The 24,463-nt window shown below is 40.1% G+C and overlaps 2 protein-coding genes across 5 annotated transcripts in view; one reads left to right on the forward strand and one right to left on the reverse strand.

Annotated features, from left to right (window-relative positions):
- Positions 1-12,141, reverse strand: part of ATL1 (atlastin GTPase 1) — a 35,202-nt gene extending 23,061 nt beyond the window's left edge. Inside the window, exon 1 of one of the 2 annotated variants that reach the window (XM_039329492.1) lies at positions 11,685-12,141. In XM_039329492.1, coding sequence (XP_039185426.1) covers positions 11,685-11,718 — 34 coding nt within the window. In that variant the 5' untranslated portion in view covers positions 11,719-12,141. The remainder of the gene's footprint in view (positions 1-11,684) is intronic. The other variant, XM_039329491.1, reaches the window with a different exon arrangement.
- A 10,758-nt stretch (positions 12,142-22,899) lies between these two features.
- Positions 22,900-24,463, forward strand: part of MAP4K5 (mitogen-activated protein kinase kinase kinase kinase 5) — a 125,345-nt gene continuing 123,781 nt past the window's right edge. For 2 of the 3 annotated variants that reach the window (XM_039329459.1, XM_039329458.1), the window contains exon 1: positions 22,924-23,232. The gene's annotated coding sequence lies outside the window, so the exon portion shown is untranslated. Of the gene's footprint in view, positions 23,233-24,463 lie in introns of all 3 variants that reach the window. The other variant, XM_039329460.1, reaches the window with a different exon arrangement.

Genomic DNA, 24,463 nt, shown 5'->3' on the forward strand with positions numbered 1-24,463 from the left:
TCACCTTTCTTTCTGATGTGAAGCCAACTCACCCTCCTGTGGTACGCCTTGGGAAGTACCTTCTCATGTTCCAGTTGGCCAATGCAGTTGCCTCTAACTACAGCAAGGCTTTTCTGAGCTGGCAAACATAGCTTGAAGTCTTCGCCCATAAGGCTCTACAGGAAAATACATTTCTATACCATTCTAGTTCTGGAATACCCTTCCTATTATACTATAGAGTTTTGCCTTGGGTGGCTGCTTACTATAAGTATTTTTCATCCCCATACAAAATGGATTCTCTTTTCTATTCTTTCAGATTTTTCAATGTTCATATTTTAATTGCACATTTTCCAGCTGCTTAGTGGCAGTATTAACTGCTTATTTAAGCTATGTGAGGGTTACACTATTTGTTTTATTTTTATTTTTTGAGATAGAAGTCCTCAGTTCATGATTTAAAAGTATCAATCCAAAGGCTGGAACTCCAGATAAATGAGCAGGCAGAACCAAAGCAAATTGTCATTGGTGATGGCAATGTCAACTTTGAAAATGAGTTTGGCTGCAGCCATTTTCCCTACTCATTTTCGGTTGACACATAGCACGGAGGGAGAGGAGTTTACCGCTTGCTTTGATAGACAAAACAGACTTTCTCCCGTGGGAACCAAGGTCATCGGCTGCTCCCGGGATTGCAGACTGGGCATTTCATGAAAAGCCCGCCAAGAAGTTGGAGTTCTGCTTTATTTCTCTCTGTCTGTCGGAACCATGACAGGCAGATTGTTGAACAGAGTTTTTCAAACATGGCAATTTTAAGATGTTTGGATTTCAACTCTCAGAAAAACCTAAAATAAAGAAGCATACTTTTTCCTGGCTAGGGATTCTGGGAGTTGCAGTCCAGACATCTTAAACCTGCCAATTTGAGAAATATTGATCTAGCTAATTTTGATTTACTGGTTAAAAATATTGAGGCTAAGTAAGTTGTGGGAACCTAACTCAGGGTCCATCAAATCCCCAAAGGCAAAATAAATTCTAACTTGGATCACACCACATGCCAAATTACAGATTATCTATTAGTATTTTGGGTTTATGTCTTGATTGAAAGCAGACCAGTTTACAATTCAGTGTGTTTTGTGCAGAAAATTATTAGATGAGAATGTAGCAGGTAAGTTTGTCGTGCAAACAGTGCTTCTATTTCTTTCATAGGAAGATGAATATTGTTTTTATACCAGAATATTTGTCCAGCAATGCAAATTTGTCTAATTATACTAGCAGAAATTTTCTAAATGAGCCCCCAAATATTGGGGGGGGGAGAAACCTGGAGATTTTTGAGATTTAAACCTGTATGCAAAAACATGTCCTATTATTTAGCTACAGCCTTCTGTAATAATCATTAATTCCAATTACAAACTCACTCTGAAGGATCTGAATTTTTGCTGTTATTGTTCAGATGCTAAGTTGTGTCTGACTCTTTGTGACCCCATGGACCAGGGCTTCCTGTCCTTCACTGTCTCCATAGAGTTTGCCCCAATTCAGTGAATTGGACAGTGCTTTAAACTTGTTTCTACACTACAGGCAACAGGATGCTTCTGTTTCCTGATGTGGATATGTAGTGATGGTAAGTTTCAAGAATGTAGAAACCACACTACTGAATATGAGGATGAGCATTAACAAGATTGTACTAAGAATATTATGGGATACTATGAAATATTACATGGTACATATAAAGTTACTGAGCAAGAGTGCATATCCCAGATGAATCAAATGATGTTAACCTATGAAAAAAATCATTCCAAACTCAAATATGTTTGAATTGTATATAAAGTGGTTCTAAGTTGCTCCTCACATCTTTTCTATGAGGTGCCTGTCCTTACTTATGCATAAATAAACAGATATTAATCTATGTTTCCAGCCTGGATTTTTTTGGGGCAAGGCAAGATCTAGCCAATGTTTATGGCTAACAGTATTTTAGCTGCTTTTTCATACTATCTAACAGTGGGCACATTAGCTAGTTTGCATTTCAGAATTGCTTAAGAGAAAAACACTGATTGAAAATGGAACCTCTGTCTACAAAGCCAGTATAGCTAGAATACCATAACCTGGAAGTCATATTCCAATAAACCTCCTTTCTCTGAGGAAATGGATTCCTGTGGTTGGAAACAAAGCACTGGACTCAAGAGGTTTTTTCAGGTAATTCTTGACTTACAACAGTTCATTTAGTGTCCATTCAAAGTTACAAAGGCACTGAAAAAAGTAATGTATGACCTATTTTTCACACTTACGACTGTGTCTCTCCATGGTCATGTGATCAAAATTCAGATGCTTGGCAACTGACTCATATTTATGGCAGTTGCAGTGTCCCCAGGGTTATGTGATCAATTATTGTGACCTTCTGACAAGCAAAGTCAATGGGAACGCCAGATTCATTTAATAACCCTGTTACTAACTTAACATCTGCAGTGATTCACTTAACAACTGTGGCAAGTTCGTAAAATGGGCCAAAATTCATTTAATAAATGTCTCATTTACCAACAGAAATTTTGGGCTCAATTGTGGTCGTAAATCAAGGAATATCTGTATTCACGCTGTCCAACAAGGCAGGTCTTACATATTTCAATATTATGCTGCATTGTTACCTACAATCATACCATACTTGGGTTTTTTTCCCAGTTATACAGAATTTGTGCTGTTTAACTTCTATTTTCTCTCTCTGTCTCTCTCTCTTTCTTTTTGTTTAAGTGCAAGGCAAGCAAATCTTTCTCCCTTCACAGCTGCATGTTTAAGGGAGGGGAAGCAGAAGGAGGAATAAGAACTATGGGAAGAATTCTGTTAATCCTGACAACTGTTTCAAAGGAGTTAGCACTGGATGCCTGGTTAGAAAGACAAGAATTTTTTTCTTAGTGTTACAGCTGCTAGTATGCCATGTAAAAAGCATCCAAGATGGGGAAAGAGGCATGACAAGTTCCTCTTCCTAAACTACTTTACTTTCATTTGTTTTCTTCTTTGTTTGTAAAAAAGAAACCATTTCCTAATATTAAATAACAGAGCATATGATATTTACAAATCTAATCTTCAAACTATCATCAGCATGCTAAAGCAACATCAAAATTATATGTTACAGCTGCTGATTTTAGTTGCCGGCTATTACTTACAAAGTACTACTTACTAGTGGGGGTTAGTGCTACACTTATAAAGCCTCCCCAAGGCTGCATGACCAGATTATCTGAGGGACCGCTAACTCTGAATGTTTCTTTTCATTCAATATAATTTGGTAGAAGGGGTACATAGCAGGTCCCTTCAATTAGTCACTATCAACTATCATGACTTGGGAAACACAAGCTCTGTAAAGGTAGTCCTTTTCTAGTGACTGCCTCATTTAGCAACTGTTCACAGTTATGATGGTGATGGAAAAGTACCAATCCTTACATTTATTGTAAGCCCTTCATAGGTCTGTAAAGCAAAGGAAAATGGAAGTAAAATCACAAGCACAGTTGTGCTTTCACTTAGCTGACAGCCCCAATTGTGGTAGCTAAACAAGGACTGTGGTGCTGCCTTCCTCTGGAGTAGTATCCTCCCAGAAAAAGATGTGGCTCTCACCCTGATGACATTGCAAAAGTCTTTGAAGACCTGCTTGTTCTACCGAGACTTGGAGTCAGATGGAAACAGAAAATTATCAGACATTTCTTTAGTAGAATCCTTGGTGCTCTCTGAGTTTGGCTGTTTTCCTGCAGATATTTCATTACCAATGTCATCAGTGCTAGAACCATCTCGCCATGATGATGTTACCCAGTTTGATAATGAAACGTCTGCAAGAAAACAATCAAGCTCAGAGAGAACCAAGGATTCCATAGTTCAACCTAGAGCTACAAATATATACTCCAAAACTGAGTATTTTTCAACCTCAGCAACTTTAAGATATGTGGATTTCAATTCCTGGCTGCCTGGGGAATTCTGGGAGTTGAAATCTTAAAGTTGCTAAGGCTGAAAAATACTGCCTTAGAACAACAAGGCTGTCAGGCAAGCCACTGCTGTTATTTATTATTCACATATTTCAGCTGGCAGAGTTCAGCTAACTACCAAGTGTTCTTAGTAATTATGCCATTAAGTTTACATAAAAAAATCACCATGAGGGTAAGGTTTCAATCATAGTCTGTACGTGCTACTTTAATTAAATAAATATTTCTCACATACCCACAAAGAATACATCTTTATCTGGATTAGCACGCTGCACTATGAACTTTTCAGATACAACCATGCAGGAAATCCCATCTCCCATCTACTGTATGATGTAGCACTATGTACCAGGTCAAGAAACAAACTTCACAGGAAGACTAGAACTATATTTTAAAAAGTTAAGCTATATTAACAGAATCTTGCAAACCTGACTGGTTTTATATCCTCTTCCTCTTATACCCCTGTAAATTAGGACTGATTGATTGATTGATTGATTATTTATTTATTTAATGTATTGGCCATCCATCTTACCATAGGACACAGGTAGGCAACCTTGGCTCTTTTATGACTCGTGAACTTCAACTCCCAGAATTCCTGAGCCTACCCCTGCCCTAGGGTAAGTCTGGGTGGCTTACAGTTACATAAAATCTAAAACATAAAAAGTTAAAAACAAATACTAAAGCCAAAAACATACGGGGGAAGGTGGAGGCAGAGAGGGCGAGGAGGGATCTGTTATTACTCAATCAACCACCTCCATTGCCAACAGCAGAGAAGGCCCTCCTCCTGAAGCCCACCAGCCAGAATATTCAGGCTAACGGGACCCGTAGCAGGTCTCCTCTGCCGGCACAAGTGGATGAGTTTAATCCCAGTTGGGTGAGACGGTCCCACAAGTAACCTGAACCCATGCCATGGAGGACTTTAAAGGTAATCATCAACACCTTGAATTGCACCTGGAAGCAGACTGACAATCAGTGCAGCTCACAGAGCAGTGGTGTCATGGGGCCATTTTGGGGGGCCCCAAAACTACCTGCACTGCCACACTCTGCATCTGCTGCAGCTGCTAAATGTCTACAAGAGTAGCCCCATGTAGTGTCCATTAGAGTAGTCCACTCGTGAAATGACTAAGGACTGAACGACTGAGCGCAGGGAATCCTGGTCCAGGAAAGGCTGCAACTGGTACTCAATGTGAAGTTGTGCAAAGACTCTCCTAGCCACGACTGCTACCTGTTCCTCTAACAGGAGTCTCAAGTCCAAGAGAAACCCCAAGTTGTGGACTAGGTATTTCTGGGGTAATGCCACTCCATCCAGAGTCAAAGATGACAAAGTCCCGGATCCCGAAGCCCTGTCCCGAAGCCATTCGATCTTACCAGGGTTCAGTCAAAGCCTGTTGTCCCCCATCCAGGTCCCCATAGCCTCCAGACCCCACGAAAGGGTGGCCACAGCATCACTTGGGTCACCAAGAGTAGAAATATAGAATTGGGTGGTATCATCTTGCTCCATGGGATTTAAGGAATGTTTCAGTTCATTTATATAATACTTCTTGCCCACTTCCCTACAAGTCATCTCCCTAATTCTTGGACAACCATTTGTTGGACAGCTGGTTGGACTAGAAGACCTGCAAGGCCTTCCAGCCCTATGATTCTATGTTTCTCTACATACAACGTCAAGACTGGCTTATCCTCCAACTCCTTAAAGACACTATTATACTTTAATGCTTCAAGACTGCATTTTGTCTGTATATGTGCTGCTTATCCACATTTGGCACCTGTTGCTCTCTCTTACGAAAAGGTTACATGAAAGGCTGTTACCTGCACAGTAATGTAGTGCAAATTTTGATCATGGACAATAATGAATTTCAGATATAAAAATCTTTTGAATATGATCACAGAACCAAAGAATTGGAAAGCTGAAAGTTCAGACCAATCCTCTTCAATGTGCAGGAAAACCAGTTTAAATCATCCTCAAGAAATGCCATCTACATTCTTCTTAATGAACCTGCATGGAGAACCCACAATCTTAGACTATTCCACTGTTTTACAGATCTTACCATCAGGAGTTTTTTTTCCTTATATTTACCTACAAAGAATAATCCTAATCCTATTCTTATTGTTTCTGTTCTGACATGTTGTTCTGATTATGTGTCTCCAGTGCATCTTAAACGAAACAATTGGTTAAGTCCTTTGGCTTTGTTATCCTCTCTCTTCTGAACAGAGTGCCTTTGGTAGATGGGCAGCTGTATCAGTTTGTTTATTAAATAAATAAATAAATTGACAAACATCACTAGGCGGTGGGAAGAAAAAACTATTTCTGAACCACAGTGTTGCTGCAGCAGAAATGGGCGAAGTCAGACTGTACACTGCCAATCACTAATTTAAAAAAATATTTCTTTGATTTTTTTAGAAACCCAATTCCAATGGATTTTGGTTCCTTCCTAATTCTTCCCTTCCATATTCCATTCTCTAATATTCCAAATTGAACCATCTTTTTTTTTAAAAAAAAATGCACTTTATTGTGCCATCATTTTGCTGAACACCTAATTTTCACAATGCTTTCTAACGTCTATGTGCATTTACCCATGTAGCATGGCTATAGTTTTATTATCTTCTTTGCTCCCTCCTTTTTATTGGTATAATTATGACTATCATTATTCTGTTGCTTTGCATATATACTGAGGGTTTCTGCACCAGAGACAAATTCCTTGTGTATCTAATCACACTTGGCCAAAAAAAAGTACTCAATTCAATTCAAATCACAAAGGCAGCTGAGTCATTTAGGGTGCCACACCTATTTCCTTTTTACATACATACATACTGTACATTCATATGTGTATACGTATGTGTATGTGTGTGCACATGTGCATGTATTTGTGTATGGATGGTTTGGGAGGCACAGGGCGGGACAGAGCAGACTTGACTTCATCATTCTGGTTTTTCCTAAATTAGGAAGGCGAATTAAAGCATTTTCAGGACTGCCATGTGATATTATGCATTTCTAATAGACTACCAGCACAACAGTATACTCTTTAGGAAGACAGCAGCAAAACTAGGTTAAACAGTGACTGGAAGAACAGCAGTATATTCTGGAAAGAGCAATAAATATCACTCTGATGCCATCTGGGCATAAAGGGGAAAAGTATTGGTAACGCTAAGGATGGCTGAAAACTGTCTCACTCGTGGGCTGAGAATGTGATGAACACAATGACATAAGGACATGGGAGTAAAAATGTTGCCAGTTATGATTTACAGGTTCCAGGCAAACACCTGCTAGCCAAGATTTTATTATTTTTATTTATTTATTAAGAAATTTTATGTGATTGCCAAACACGGTGATATATTTGTATCTCAATCAATTTCTTAGCAACCCCTGGCTAACCTAGAGAACTAAGATAGGCTGGCCTAGTTTAATATTTCAGTGGGATATCACCAGTGGCTTTCAGAGCTTTAGGTTAGACTGGGAAACGAAAACAAGAAGCCCAGGAGACCATTCATAACTAAGATATACATCTGCTTAAATATACAGTGATACATAAAGCAATGCCTGCTCCATCAGGAAAGCCAAAAAAATAAGGTATATATCTCATGCAGGTTCTTTTGGAGTAGGTGGCCATTATGCAGTTAATTAAAAATAATAATTGTTCCCATTAAACTGTTGAGCCAATGTTAAACACTCCATAGCTAAAGCTTGCTTGGCGGGCTACAAGATGGCCTTGGGAGGCACAGGAGACCTATTTTAAAATATTAAATTTGTTCAGATTGCTAATTAAAGTACTGTTGCAAGTTTAAGATAATAAATTACATCTGTAATGGGGGTGAGGTCAGAGGTGAAGACTCATACAGCTCAGATTAATGCTTTATGCTCTTCGTTATGGAGTTAATGTAACTACCTTTTCCTCTTTGGTGATGCTGCTATTTTATTTTTGATTCTACAGTTAGTTTTAATTTTCAAGGTTGTTTGCTGCATTTGTATACATTATATCTAGCTAGTCTATGACTGTAAATAAAAATACCACAAGTGGGAAATCTAAAATCAGAGTATTTCCAGCAGATGACTATCCAAACTGTCCCTCAAGATTTTTAGCAAGAAGAAACCAATGCAAGTAACTGATTCTGTGGTTGAATGGAATTTATCAATCTCTTATCTTTTCCAACTTGGCTTGTACCAAGTTATGAGATTATTAGATCTGCTTTTGTTAATAACTGTAGGACACCTCCCTTCTTAAAGGAGATAATTACTGGAGTCCCCTCTGAGAGGTAAAATTATAGGCTTGTTTCTAACTTTCCATGGCAGTTGAGAGAGAGGCTTCTCAATTAGAGGAAGCAGCTGAGAGGCAGATTATCTTGATTATTTTCAAACTGGCTTCAGATTGGGCTAAGCCTGTTTTGGTCATTCTAAAAGAGGACCTGAAACAGGTTTGCTTTTCTTGATCTTTTAGTGGTGATGTTCACAATCACTCAGATAGAGAAAGGTTCTGATTGTAACCCTGTATTTCTGGTCAATTTCATCTTATGTTGCTTGCAGACAGATGCTCCTTGAAATAGAGACAAATATATGGAATCTCCCATGTCTTTATTTTTCTCCAGTGCTTTTCCATATGAAATTCCCTGAGAGATATTAAGGAATTTAGGGCTGGGGGCTATCTGTGATACTAAAATCTAATTCAGATAATGAGAAAACCCACAATGCCTGAAGTAACACATTGGATTAACCCTTTATGTATGTGTGAATGCATGCATGCATGCATGAATGTATTTTATATCTTGCCTTTATTATTTTATAAAAACAACTTAAGATGATGAACATTCCTAATATTGCTTTCTCCTCCTGTTTTTCCCCTTGGGCTGAGAGAAAGTGACTGGCCCAAAAAACTTTCATGTCTAAAACAGGATTAAAAATTATTTATCAAATTTATTTGACATCCTTCTTGAGGAGACTGAGCGATGATTGGCCCAAAGTTACCCAAACAGCTTTCATGCCTAAGGTGGGACTAAAACTCCTGGTTTTTAGCCTGGTGCCTTAACCCAAACAGAAGTCTAATGACCAAGGGTCACTATGCCAGAGATAGAAGATCATTCTATGGTGAATGGGGCTTTGCTGGCCCAGAAACAGCAGGTATATCAATTGGGATAACCTCTGCAAGAGATCCAGAATTCTTTTTGGTTTCCCAGATTGAGGCCAGGGCCTTTTTCTTCTGCTAAGCCAAATGAAACAAACATATGTTAAAACTGTTGTTCATTTTATATCTCTGCTATTAATTCTGATTTTATAATTTTATTGCATACTACTGAAAGACTTTGATAGTCAATGTTATAACAAGTTAAAGAAACATATTTCTTTTAGGCTGGATTCACATGAAAGGTTAGCCCCGTGGTGGCGAACCTATGGCATGGGTGCCACAGGCGGCATGCAGCGCCGTCTCTGTGGGCATGCATGCCATCGCCCCACAGGGGGGCCGGGTCAGGCTGCTCCCCTCGGCCTCTCCACATGCACCTGCACTCTTGCTCTCTCTTGGCCGTGGGGGGGGGTGCGAAATCACTCTGGAGGCATAGATCTGGGTGGCAGCGGCCTTGCCCGCCCAGCGGGCCACGCCCACCCATCACCCAGCAATACATAAGTGGGTTTTAGGTTGCAGTATGGGCACAGTCTCTAAAAGTTCACCACCACTGGGTTAGCCCATGATAAATTTTTCAGATTTCTATAATACATGGAACCTTCAGATAAACATATGGGTTGGATTTGCACAAAACAATAGGTTATAACAGTTGGTACTGTGTGATTTATTGTGTCTTGCAAACATAGCTTTAGTGTGCAACAGGAATCTATATACTTAAATCTAAAAGTTTCTGCTTTCTGGGTAGTCTTCCACATATTTGAAGAGAATGAAAATGAGTTCATTTATTTTACCTATTAAGCACATTTATATGGCTGTCCATCTCACAAGAAGGAACTCTGGGCAGTGTACAAAAATCAAAATAATTATTTAAAAATCATTATAAAACATAGCAAGTCATATTAAAGATGAAAAGCAGAATAGCCTCTTCTGTTGGAGGGGGATAGGGAGTGCCTCAGCTCTTTTTATATTTCTCTATAGAATTTCTTTCCTAATCACTAGGAATTTTTTTTTTTTTTTATTGAAATTTTTCAAAAGTTTTACAAATAAAAATCCACCCCCCCCTCCCCAACCACCCCACCCCCCCCCGACTTCCCAGAACTGAATATAGGATTATTTAACAAATATTTTAAAAATAACATTTGCAATTTATAAAATAATTAATAATAATAATAAAAATCACAATAATAATATATATAATAATAATATACATAACATGTTATGTATCACTAGGAATTTTTATTAACCTGTAAAATTGGGTGTCAGTTCACTAGATAATATCTGGATCTATTAAAAAAGAAACCTTAATATGATATGACTGGAAAATTCTAATAATGGAACTTAACATTGTTAGTCTTTTTTGCCACCATGTCACATTGCTGACTCACTTAGGAAGTGATTAAATCTCAATTCACAGGTAATATTTTCACAGATTCTACTGTTGCCCATCCTATTTATGTATATCTTTCTTGACATTAAGAATCTTTTTTTTTAATTCATCCCACTTCTAAAGTCTATGTTTCCATCCTATTTCATCCTTATCTTCTGAATTATCCTTTATCCACTGGATATCACGTACATATATTTAAAAAAAACCCAATTGTTCTGAGAAGCTTTTAAAAATTACCTTTATCTTGTTAGCCATTTTAGCATTTCCAAAGAGAGGCAGGATATAAATTAACTAAAATGCATAGGTTGTCACTCACATTTAACTACCACACCTTGCAGACTTCCAGTAAATTAACTACTCATTCTCTTCTTTCTCCCCACCTCATATAAAACTGCAGTCTAAAGAAAAATTCTTCCTGATGTTGGAAACTGGCTTCCTGATCCAAATTAAATGTAAGGTTTTGCTCTCCAATTTCCTGTTTTGAGAAATGGTTCCAAGTCCCATAAGGCAACTGGCATAATAAACAGCCATATTTGTATTATTCTGTGCCCATTTGTAAACAAGAAGACTAAATGCCCCTTTTTCTCACTGGTGCCTCCAGATGTGCTGGGACTATCCTTCCCATGATCCCCAAAGAGGTTTCTGTCTCCATACTGAGGAAGGCTGCTCTAATGGGAAATTTTCTGCTAAGCATCTTCGAATGTACGCTCGAAGACCCTCCCATGGTGGAACAGACCCATCAAAACCAAAGCGAGCAAACCCCACCCTATCCGCCCCCCTTCTAGCGGTTTGGAAGGAGGGCGGACAATGATCAAGGCAGGCAGCGGAGAGGGAGCTGCACTTCACCATTTGATCCATTGTTTCCCTTCCGCTCCCCTTCCCACCCTCCACCCCCGGAGGGGGGACCAAGCACAAGGGGCAGAAGAAAAGAGGAAGGGTGATTCGCGAGCAAAAGAAAGCGAGGAGCTTAATCCGTTAGGTCCGAAGGCACAGCAATCTCCTCCGCCCAGCCCAGCCGTGACCGGGGAGGGGGGGGCGCCGATGGGCGGGGCCGTCTGAGACCCTTCGCCACCTCTAGCCTAGCCCGGGCAGTGTCCCGGCGCGGAAACAAGGCGTGGTGGAGCATGCAACGGGCCGAGGCGGGGGAAGGCCGACTCTGTCCTGCGCCCAGCAGCTCCCAGGCCTTCCGCCAGCTGCGGATGGAAGCAGCCCAGATGCCGAGCCAGCCTCCTCCCACTCCCGGGGCTGGTTCTGATCACCTACCCCAGCTGTTCCTCTCCTTGCGGTTCTTGGCCATGGTTACTCCGTCCGGCGGCTACCTGCTGCCTCTCAGAGGAGCGAGATCCGCCGGGCTCGAGAAGGAGGCGGCGGCGGCGGCTGCCGCTGTTGCTAAGATGAAGAAGGAAAGCGCCGCCGCCGCTGCTGCTGCCTCGCCAAGAAAGGCGTCTCTCAGCTCAGCATCTCCTGCGGGAGGGTGCAGGGAGTACCCGAGACGGGTCCGACGCAAACTCGGATCCGCAGGAAGAGATAGCCTACGACGGCGTGCCGGAGCTTGCTTCCACACGCACACGTGTCTGGCCGGGGCTTGAAAACACCGCACTCTCGTCTACCAGCACAGCGCGCACCATCCGCACGACCTGATCGCGCTGCAGAGCACCTGCGGACGAGGACGCGCGCATCACGGGGCGCGGCACCAGTATGCGCCTGCCCACCGGTGCGGCGTAGTTTGGGCACACCCTGAGATGGAAATCGGCGCCCGCGACGCGTCTCCTGTTCTTTTGGACCCGTGGCTAAGGACTGGCAGAGGGAAGCGTCTGAAGCCACGTGCGAAACTCACGTGCTTATTTGGCCCGGCCGATACTTTGTATTTTGGACTAGGGTACGGAGGTTGTGTTTACGTGCCTAGTACCATCCGTGTGTGCGAGGACAGTCCTCGACAGATTACGAAGGGGTAGGTCCCCACCCTAATAGTTTACAACCCAGTCTAGATACCAAGCAGCGAAAAGAGCGGTCAGAAAAATAAGCATGGATCTCAGCAGCTGAGAATGTTGCACGTTTGTTTCGTGTCTGGATTCTCTCTAAGAAGCTTTACTCCCAGGATAGCATTCCTGGATTCGCAAATATATAGGCAGAGATAGGAAATGGATCTATACGTGCAGAGATTGGAAAAGGATGCATAGGATGCACCCATGTTCAAAATCCTGGGTAGTACCTGGAGTGTCAAGGAAGGTTCCTTCAGACTAAGGCATCAATGGTCCTTTTGAAAGAAAAGCTCCAAATAAAGGAATCACTGAGAACTTCAGAGACTCTTTACAGTATGGCTGCTATAGCCTTGGGGTTTTGTGGCCTCTTAGCTTATTTTGTAAAGGCTGAAGAGGGCTACCGTCAGAATAGGGAGACAGCCCTCTTAATCAGCTGATCCCCATCTATCCCCTGCATTAAGGTAAAACTCTGACTAGGTTCAGCTTTTCAGAATTTCCCTGCTATTCACCAAGTATCCTATCCACCATGATACCAGAACCGCTATTCTGATGTTTTGAAAATTGCAATTAAAAATATTCCGTCTTCTAATAAAGAATTGACCTCTTAAATTACATACAAAGGCTCAATTCAAAATGCTCTTGGAACCCAATCCGCCTTTAACTTGGCCCAATTTCTTTACCAAAAGTATCAGCAGCACACAAGCATTATGTACTGAGCTTTTAAAAGCACCTTTTGGAGCATACATCACAATCCATTTTCTCCAAAATGTCCTAGGAACCAGAAGTATCTGTAGGATTTTAAATTTTTACCAAATTGACAAAAGCAACATGAGTCTCTTGTGACATGAGCTGTGTCGTGTTCATATGATTTAATGATACATGTACCAAAGAAATTTTGTTATTTCCATCCTCCCAACACCATGCTTCTGCCATGAGCATCGGTAAAGAAATGATGAGGCTTTATGCTGTTCCATTGAATTGGGCATACTAGTCAATAGTGGGAGGTGTATTCTATATTGTCTGAGTTTGGCAATGTATTCTATAATAAGTCTGTTTTCAATTGCTTTTGGCAATTGAAAGCAAGACTTATTGAAGTGAATCTCCAGATCTTCTACTTCTTGGAGATTGAAGACTGCCCATTTTGAGTAAGTTATTTTTGCCCAACATGTCTGACGGATCTGTGAGAATATCCCTGTGAACAGGAGGAGAAGTTGCAGGCGAGACAATGTCAGATAAGAGGCAGCTTAGCCTACAGAAGAAATAGGGGCAAGGCAAACATCTCAGAAGGAACCCTCCCTAGGGTGGTTTTTTTAACTGTAGAGACATGAGGGATAGACTTTCAGACTTGCAAGATTCTGTTACTTTAAAATAAAGGTAGTGTTAGAACCCTTGGTTTGTACTCTTTGTCTGGACCACCTCAAAGGGCTGACATGTCAAAGAATATCAATGATAAAATGGCAGCTCCCCATTCAAGAGCAGTGCACAATCTGGAGGTCATCCTGGATTCATATCTCCTGCTTGATGACAGGTGGTAGCTGTGACCTAGAAGACCTTTGTACAACTTTATCTAGTGTACCAGTTCCTAGGTCAGGAGGCCCTTCAGAGAGTCACTCATGCCCTGGTCATCTCAAATGTGACTATTGCAATGCATTCTACATGGAGCTTCCCTTGAAGATCACCCAGAAGTTTTAACTGGTCCAGATTGCAAGGGCTGGGCGGTTTTCTTCCAAATGTAATTCAAGGTGCTAGTTGCTATCTATAAAGTCTTACATGGCATAAGGCCCGCCTATCTCTCTATATGCTTGGCTGCTTTGATCTGGCAGGGTTGATGTGCTCTGGGTTCCTTCACTTGATCATGCCACCTATTGGACCCCTGAAATTTACCTTCCCTGTCATAGCAGCTGTCTTCTGCAATGAGGTTCCCCCCATCTGAGATCTTGGTGGATCTCACCCTACTAGCATTCCGAAAGGCCTCAAATTCCTTGCTCTTTGGCTAGGATGGGTGTAGCCCCTTTCAAGGAAGAGGTATGTGTTTGCTGCAGCTTGATTTTGCCATTTTTGGTCTTCCTTTTTGCTGTATTGTTTTACTGCTTTATAGTTCCCATGCTTTCTTGTGAATCCCCCAGACTCATTGGGGCAATGCAAACTTTGAATAATATAAAAATAAACAAAGGACTGAATTTTTTCAAATGCTTCCCGTTGTCACCATTCCTTTGTTCTATTGAAAAATCCCTTTGAATTTACAAAGGTGAAATGCTGATCTGTCAGCAATTTTGCAACTAGCAGCTTTTGGATTGGGGGATTGGGAAGATGAGGTCTAAACAATGCACATTGAAGCAGCTGAACTTCAGGAACAGGAAACGAAATCTCCACGGGAGGTGGGGAAAGAAATTGCTTTTTTTTGCTCAGGAACTGGGCAAGAGTTTCTGTCTAGAAAATCTGCAGTCACAAGGGAAAACAACAGCTTTATTTTGTTTATAATTATACAGATACCTTGCAAAGATGATAGACAGAATTTATGTTCATCTCTCTTTTGTACAAATGGCTCTGACTGCCATTTTTTTGTGGGGGGGGGGAGGCACAATTTGAATGCTAGTTCTATCCAGCAAGATCTTAAACAGATTGATCACAACTTGTTTAAGGTGTGACTGGGCAGAACTAATATTTCCTAAAGTATTGTTTTTATCACTATGATAAATACCATTCTTGCTGTCTCTTCAGATTATCTTGCAGTTACAACGCACAGGAAGGCCATTCCTTCTCCTGAGAGATGCACAGCTCCTTCACTGCTTGTGTTTTAGGGAAGTGATTGAAACATTTCTTTTTAAACAAGCTTGTGAACCTGCCCAGATATTCTGTGTGCTGTGTACAGATAGTCCTCAACTTACAACAGTTTATTGAGTGGCCGTTCAGAGTTAACAATGGCACTGAAAAAAGTGACTTATGACCATTTTTCATAGTTACAATTTTTGTAGCATCCCCATGATCATGTGATCAAAATTCAGAGGCTTGGCAACTGGTTCATACTTATGACCACTGCTGTGTTCCCTGGTCATGTGATTAACTTTTTCAACTTTTTGACAAGCAAATTCAATGGGGAGGCCAGAGTCACTTAACATCTGGGTTACTAACTTATTGACTGCAGTGATTCACTTAATAACTGGCAAGAAAGGTGGTAAAATGAGGCAAAATCACTTAACAAATGTATCACTTAACAACAGAAATTTTAGGCTAAATTGTGCTTGTAAGTCAAGGACTACCTGTATTTTATTATTTACTCTTGGTTGTGTTTTTGAATATGTACTGCTAGTGGGCCGACAGTTTGACACCCCTGATCTAGAAGGAATATCTGGGAATCTCAGCGTGAGAATCACAGGTGACGGTGTTTACATAGTATGCAAAACCATTAATTATAATTTGCAAAATGCAATGGTTGGGTCCATATAATCCAACAAGCCAAAGTGAAACAAACCATGGTCCATCTTGGAATGTTGTGTGAACCCAATATTGGCAACCTTCCCTTTAAAATAAATGAAAACTATACACCTATAGATTTTCTTGAACTATACACATTATTGGGATTTCTACATCTTGATTCAAAGACTTTTAGGAAGGAAAATAGCATTAATTGTCCTAGTTGATTACTTGTCAGAGAATGTAGATCATAGTATCCTTTTGGGACATTTGATTAGCATTTGGGGAATTTGTCAGTAGTGCTTCTGAATTTTGCTAACCCAAAAATCTTAAATGGGTGCTTCAGAGGAAGTTTTGGTCATTGGCTTATGAGTTTTCTCAGGAATCCATCTACACCAGTGTTTTTCAGTCTTGGCAACTTTAAGATGTGCAGTTAACTCCCAGAATTCCCTAGCCAGCATGCTGGGGAGGGGAGTTCTGGCCATTGAAGTGCATACATTTTAAAGTTGCCAAGGTTTAAAAACAATGAACTGCACAACTTCTCTTTGAAATATTGATGATTAGTGTTCTTCCAACAATAGAGATAATCTTGCACTAAAACTTGGGGCAGGGAGATGGAAAGAACTTCTCTTAAAAAATTGTGCTTTTGTTTGTGGTCCTATTGCTATATTATATAGCCTGTGATCTGAAAGTTCTTTGTGAAAGTGAAAGATCATGAAGTTCCCTGCAACATTATCACTGAATACCTGCAGGTTTGAATACCTGCTTTTCAGGTATCAACTGTAATCCTCAGGAAGAAAAATTCTTTTTATGGTCTACCACCAAGAGAAGGCCTCATCCATGCCATATATATGTGTGTGGGTGTATCAATAATTATTTCTCCTGACAGGCAGGAGAGTGAGGAGCTGGCCTAGGGAATCAATCAAAGCAAGTTATTTAGTTATTAATTATTAGTTATTAATCCCTTGATAAAGAATCATGCTTTGTTTTCCTAATTTTCTTTGCTCAATTTACTGATTACTTTTTATTTCATCATCTAAATTAAGGTAATTAACTTAATTTATATTCCTCTCTTCCTCCCTCAGGATATTATGATTTTGTGTGTGTGCGTGCATAGGCCTTTGAATCAGTGTTGACTCCTGGCAACTGCCTGGACAACTCCCTGCAATTCAGAAGTGGCTTCCCATTGCCTCCTTCTTAGGGCTGAGAGAGTGACTGGCCCAAAGTCACCCAGCTGACTTGTGCCTAGGGCACAACTAAACTCACATCTCTTCTAGCCTGATGCCTTAACCACTCCACTAGCTTCCAGAAATGCAGCAAAAACTTGGCTTTCTCCTCAGGTTTTGGGATTGGAGTTACTGTCCAGAAGAGGGTATCAATGTGACTTTGGGGTTGGCCATTACTTTGTTGGATTTTAACCAAAATTTACTTGTTTTTCAGGCCTATTGTACACTGCGCAAAATTGTAATATTCAAATGAGGTGGCTATATAATTTTTTAAAATAAATTAACTCAGTAGAGCTGACCAAACAGTTGGGCTCAAAGTTGGCTGTAGACTGTCAAGTGATAGGACGAAGCTAAGTAAGGAATTTATTATGCAGACTATGAAGAAGCCATTGAAACAATTGATTACACCCTGTCAACCTGAAAGTGCAATTCTTATTTACAATTGCTATAACTTAATTCTGATCCTTGGTCTGTCTGTCTTTCCTATCGTTTAATGGATTTTTGCTTTGCACTTCTTGTCCAAGATCTGTTCATTGTTACCCTGAAATTCCTGATTTTTTTTACCCTGAAATTCCTGATTTTCAAACTAACTCTGGTTCTAAGATAGTGATGTGTTATCCTGATTCTGATTGCTCTTCTGGCTGATTAACAATATATATAGCCTGGTGGTATTGGGAATTTTTTGGAGCTGTTTATTGGTTGATGAACAGTCAAATGGCATGTACTGTTCTTCATCCTAAGATATAGGTCATTCACTATTGAACTAGCTATAATGGATTAAGTTGTGTAGATTACATGACCATATCCAAAGCTGTGGGAAGAAGAGTGTTAAGATTCACTCATCCTACTCTGTGGTGGTTTCAACAGAAAAACGTGTTATTTTTCTGAATTGTTTAGAAGTGAAGTGTTTAATTCTTGACTTGGATCTTTTGAAATAAGACACTTACTCATAAGATCAAAAAGCAACATTGTGACTGCCAAGGATTTCTAGTGCTAATGTAAATGGCAACCTAAAAAAAGCCTTAGAGATGAAAATGGCCTCTATTTATGTTCACATACAAACACTGACTAAGATCAAGAAAAATTTACAATAAAACAAATATTAGTTTTAAAGACACCACGGGGGATCAAACTCTTTTGTGGAAAATTTCTAAAAGGGCAGAGATGGGAGTTCTGCAGTAATTAGATTTCTTGAAGCTCTAATTAATACATTTGTAAAAATTGCACTGGTTTCTAATCAACTATTAAGAAGGTTTAAGGCTTAATTGTTGAAATATATAACCCTAAACCACATGGGATGAAGATATGTAGTAGAACAGTGTTTCTCAACCTTGGCAGCTTGAAGATGGATGGACTTCAACTCCCAGAATTCCCTAGACAGCATAGCTATATTAATCTATGGTGGCAAAAAATCAGCAGGTGGATATTGTAATGTCTAATGATTTGTGAGAATAACTTTTTTTTATTGAAAATTTTTAAAATTTTACAAAAAAAATTCCCTTCCCCAGACCCTCCCAACCTACCCCAGCCCTCCCCCAACCTTCCCAGAGCTGAATACAGGCTTAATTAAAATTTAAAAGAAATAGTTTTAAACACAAATAAACCATATACAAATTTGATTACAATAATTAAACAAATTATAAAATATTTTAACACCCATATTTAGAAAACAAAAAAAGAAAAAGAAAAAAAACAAGAAAAAGGAGAAAAAAAAGAAAAAAAATCTTAAACTTTAAATATAAATTATTCAAAAACTAAATAATATTTTTATATCATATTTATATTGTATAAAATTTATCCATCTTTTCCATACCAAGAGGTACTTCTCTTGCGATTGATCTTTCAAGAAAGCCGAAATCTTTGCCATTTCCGCTAAGTAGGAAACTTTAAGAAACCATTCTTGCAAAGTAGGCAAAGATTCCTTCTTCCAACATTGCCCTACTAACAACCTAGCCGCTGTAATTAAATTTAACATTAATATAGTTTCTTTACTGTCACAATCAGAAACAATACCCAGCAAAAACAATTGTGGAGTAAATTTTATCCTTCTTTTAAAAATTCTTTGAATATTCCACCATATCTTAATCCAAAAAGCTTTTATATTTTTACATGACCACCAAATATGATAATAAGTAGCATCCAAGCAACCACATCTCCAACATTTAGGCTGCAAGTTTGGATACATACGAGACATTTTTTGTGGATCAAGGTGCCATCTATAAAACATTTTATAAAAGTTTTCCCGTAAGTTTTGGGCTTGTGTGAATTTAACATTCCTCACCCAAATAGTCTCCCAAGTATCTAATGGAACTGATTCATCAAAGTTTTGTGCCCATTTAACCATACAATCTTTAACTAGTTCTGCTTCTGAATCCAATTGCACTAACACCCCATAAATTCTTTTAATATGGGTTCGTCTTTGATCTTTTATTTGTTTTAACAAATTCTCATCCTCTCTGAGCAAACCCACATTGCAATCTATCTTCCACCTTTCCAATAGTTGTCTATACTGAAACCATGAATAAATAATATTTTCTTGTATTAAGTCTTCCATAGATTTTAGTTGCCAATTTTTGCCATCCCATCTAAGTAATTGTGTATAAGAAATACTATCCATCTTAACTCCTCTCCTTATCCCTTCTATCGCATGCCATGGGATAGCCCATAATGGAATTCTAGAATCACTTCTATAATATTTTTTCCAAACCCGAAGTAAAGAAATTCTTAAAATGTGAGACTTAAAAAGCCTATCAACCTTTTTGTTAAAAGTTAAATAGGCATGCCATCCAAAAAGTAAATCCCATCCCTCCAGGAGGAGTACATCTACATTTGTTAAGTTAACCCAATCACTAATTAATGTTAACACCACAGCATCATAATACAATTTCAGGTTCGGTACCTTGAGTCCACCTCTCTCACGAATATCTTGTATAATTTTAAGCTTTACTCTTGGTTTTTTCCCTGCCCAAATAAATTTATTGATACCTTTCTGCCATTCATTTAAGTTAGCCTCATTCTTTAAGATAGGTATCATTTGAAATAAAAAAAGAAACTTTGGCAAAACATTCATTTTAATTGCTGCAATTCTCCCCAATAGGGATAATTGCAACTTCTTCCAATTTTCCAAATCCTTTTGTATTTTAACCCACAGCCTTTCATAATTATTTTTGTACAGTTTTGCATTGGAAGCAGATAAAATAACCCCCAGATATTTTACCTTATTAACAACCTCAAAATCTGTCAGCCTAACTAGGGTCTCCTTATCCAAATTGGTCATGTTTTTAGGCAATATTTTAGTCTTATTATTATTAATTTTAAAACCCGAAACTTGTCCATACTGATGTATCAATTGTAACAACTCCATTACAGAATAAGTTGGTTGGGATAAAGTAACAACCAAATCATCTGCAAAAGCCCTTAATTTATATTCTTTTTTATTGACTTCTATTCCTTTTATTTTCTGTGATTCCCGAATTTTAATCAGCAAAATTTCCAAAGTTAAAACAAACAGTAATGGTGACAGTGGACAACCCTGTCTAGTCCCCTTCTCAATTGAAAACACCTCTGATAAATCTCCATTGACTATAAGTTGTGCCGTTTGTTTTTGATAAATAACACAAAGAGCTTGTAAAAAATTTTCTCCAAAATTCATTTCCTCAATTAATCTTAACATAAATTGCCAATTTAACTGATCAAAAGCTTTTTCAGCATCTAAAAATATCAATCCTGCAGAAACTTGGTTGTTTTTATTCAAATATTCTATTAAATTAATAATTTGTCTAACATTATTCTTCATATACCTTCCAGTTATAAAACCCGTTTGATCCATATGTATTAATTGATTCAACACCCTCATAAGTCTATTAGCTAAAATTTTCGAAAAAATCTTATAATGATTTGTGAGAATAACTTTGAGAGACAAGAGGAAGAACCACATATTAGACCAGAGGTCTTCAAACTTGTCCCTTTTATGACTTGTGGACTTCAGCTCCCAGAATTCCTCAGCCAGTGTGTCTGGCTGAGGAATTCTGGGAATTGAAGTCCATAGTCATGAAAGGGACAAGTTTGAAGACCTCTATATTAGACCATGGCAGCTGAATCTGCAGAAGGAATGGGGATGTAACAGAAGGGACCTCCCTAGTTTCTTGGACTGCAAAGGTGAGGGGAGGGGGAAAGAGATGTACTTACAGACTTGCAAAATTGTCAACCTTACGAAATAGTCCAGACAAGAAGCACACCCTGAAATACTAGCTCTAACTTTTTTATAAAATTACATTGAGAGAATCTTACAAAACTGAAAATATATCTCTCCCCCCACGCCCACACTGCCTTTGCAGTCCAAGAAACTGGGGAGAGGGTGTCCCTTCCTAGACTCTTGCCTCTTATTTGACAAAGTCTAATCTGCAGGTCTTCCTCTTGTCTCCCAAGGCTATTCCCCCCATACCATTACCGGTATCTAACAAATGCTGCTCACTTCATCAGCTGCATGCAGTGGCTAAACTGATACAGACCTCAAAGTGACTGTTTTGTAAAAGCCGAACTATTAAGCAAAAATAGTTGAACTCACACACTTCAAAAGGTTACAGGCAACCTCAGAAAATCTCAACAAACGAAGGCTTTCTAGCAAAGAAAAATGTTAATTTTGTCTCATAGGTAATCTTTATCTGCATAATCAACTTATCTTCTTTTCCTCCTCACCTTATCCCATTTAAATCCTATATTAGTCTGTGTAGCTGATGAAGAGAGCTGAGCCACAAAAGCATAAGCCTTTTAATACAATTTGTTAATTAGGTGACCTAAGAAAGTCATATTGCAACATTCAGATGTCAAAAATTGTGCATCTTTCTGGATAGGCCTACTTGGTTGTAGCTCATAGGACGTTTTTCCTCCCTGTATTTGATACCTTTTACTACATTGAGGAGGCATCTTTTCACCTAAAGCTTCCCTACGTGAATGGCTGAGGCAATCTGGTTTGTGACCTTCCATTCTCCTTTCCATTTTAAATTCAGGTGACAGCTTCAAAATTAGTATCAATGGGATACTAGTTAGAAATCTAACTGCCAACAGGCTGAACTGAAAAAAATGGAATTAAAAAACAAGAAGGCAAATACAAACCATGTCCATATTGTTGCCAAGAAAATCTAAATGGATGTGTCCATGAAATAATTTAGGTCAACCTGAATGGATTTTTTACAAAAATTGTATTTTATTATATTTTTTAAATAAGATCTCAAACCTTTTTGAGATCATTGATGAAGTGTGCCATTTAAAAATGATTTGAATTATTCGATCCAATATCTCCCTCCTTCCCTATATTTGTTACCTAGAGTAGGGCCTATTGGTAACTGGCGGAGGGAGAAGGGTTACTGACCATTTATTGCTGCTTGATGAATCCCACTTTTAAAATTACGAATATATACATACGTTTTTAAAACCTTGATGGCAGAAAACCCTTTTGTGTATGTCTTTATCGCCACAGCCAGCTCGGGCAGCCTACTCGAAAACGGGCGTGCACGGGACAGAGAGATCAATTGTTCCTCAGCATGATTTGATCTAGAAATATGTAAACAACCCGTTTCTTTGTGGGGGTTGTCGAGGCTGAGAATAAACATGGATTAAACCTGCGCGAGGAGCCTCTGCGAGGACATCCATTCATTCATCCAGACCTCAAGCACCCGGGGGAAATTTCGTCAGAGAGCCGGTGAGTCAATGCGGAGTGTTCCTTCCGAAGGGAAAAGAAGGGCGGGCGGGCGTGCTGGAACCGAGGGCTCTGAGGCTGGGACGATCGTTTGCTTCGCTGCCTCGAAAACAGACCCATTCGGAAGATCCACGCCGGGGCGCTGTCGCTCTGCTTACCCGGGGACCGGCCCTTCTGTGGCTCTGCCGCCGCCGCCGAGGAGGCGGGACTGAGAGGGCGGGACTCCCGGAGAGGAGGTGGCCACGGCGGCGGCTCATCTGTCTGGTGTGGCCCGTCCCGGCGCGGGTTCGAGCGGCGCGCTAGGAAGCGGGTGAGGCCGAGCAGCTCTGCCCAAGCCGACCAGGCCGTACTTGTTCGGCGGGCCGACCGCAGAGCAATTCGGCGGGCCCCCGCTGATCTCCGCCTGGCCGAGCGAGGTGGGACAAAGCGGGCCTCCTCCTTCACTTCTGCGACTCCGAGCGAGGGAGCTGCCCAGTCTCGTCTTGGAAGAGGTGAGACGCCGCGCGGGATCGGGGCCTGCACGAGATTGTGGGGAGGGTAAGCGGAGCCTCCTGGTTCACTTCGACCGCGGCTGGAGGAGAAGGGAGGCATCCCGGCAGTCCCTCATCCCTCGAGTAAGAGAGGCCTCCCAGCGTGGACCTTTGTGTGGAGAAGCCAAGGAAATTGAATGCGTGGGTCTTGGGGAAGCCGAAGGCTGCAGGATCGGAGGATAGAGAGGGAAGTAGATTCCAAGTCCCCTGTGCAGAGACTGAACAGAGTCAATCTCTCTACTGCGTACGATGCAGGCTGTACTTGCATAAGGCAAACCGTGGTTAAGTGAGTCGCGGTTTACCCAACTTTGCAGAGCAGAGCGGTTCAGTAAAGTAACTATATCGGCTGACTAGGTTGGTGCAATATACAGGAACAAAAACTAGTCAACTGCATTCTACTCTGGCATATTGCATGACTCTAGGTACATGCAGAACTGCAGAACTGGGATAAATACACATCTCTTTCTCAAACTTGTTCATGACCAAAAGATGTACTTCTGCTTTGTGGCAAGGGCTGAAGGAAGCATCCGTGACATCAGGCTTGAGCCATTTCAGTTGTCAGCTTGGCTTGGTGATGAGAAAAGCTCCCTTGCTCCAAGAGAAACGGTGGAGGAGGTCAGTGGCTTCCTTTGGCACCCATTACTAATGTTAAAGAGTGATAAATAACCAGAAGCTCATCAGCTTCTGACATGGGGTCTTTCCTCAGTTGAAGTGCTATTTCCATATCTTGGATGCTTCAGGATCCATATATGCTGTATGTGAAATTTGATATCCTCAATTCCAGTCCTTACATTGCTTCTATTTGCCTTTATCTGACTTCTCTCCAAGACAATGTGTGACAAAGCCTGACAGATTTTATATCTTTACTTAGGCAGTATTGGGATTGGGGAGATAGGATGGGGATATTGTTTTAAACTAGTGTAGGGAAGGATCACTTAAGGCTGTTGCATTTATGAGCTGGGAAGGATATGAAGGCAATATCATAGGAATGGTGCAGAAAAAAAAATTGTTGCCAGGTTTGTACATAAAAAAGATCCTCAAACTGGTTCTGATGCTACTATATTATTTAGTCATTCCCAACATCTCTAGCTTTAAGCTTGCTTTGAAAAGATCTAACTCCTTTTATGCAAATTTCCTGAGTCAAAAGGCTGCTGCTTACACTTTTATCTTTGGCCTCCCTTTCATATAATTA

This window comes from Crotalus tigris, unplaced genomic scaffold (genome assembly GCF_016545835.1).
Source record: "Crotalus tigris isolate CLP2741 ecotype Arizona unplaced genomic scaffold, ASM1654583v1 scf7180000024398.1132909, whole genome shotgun sequence".
Lineage (NCBI taxonomy): Eukaryota > Metazoa > Chordata > Lepidosauria > Squamata > Viperidae > Crotalus > Crotalus tigris.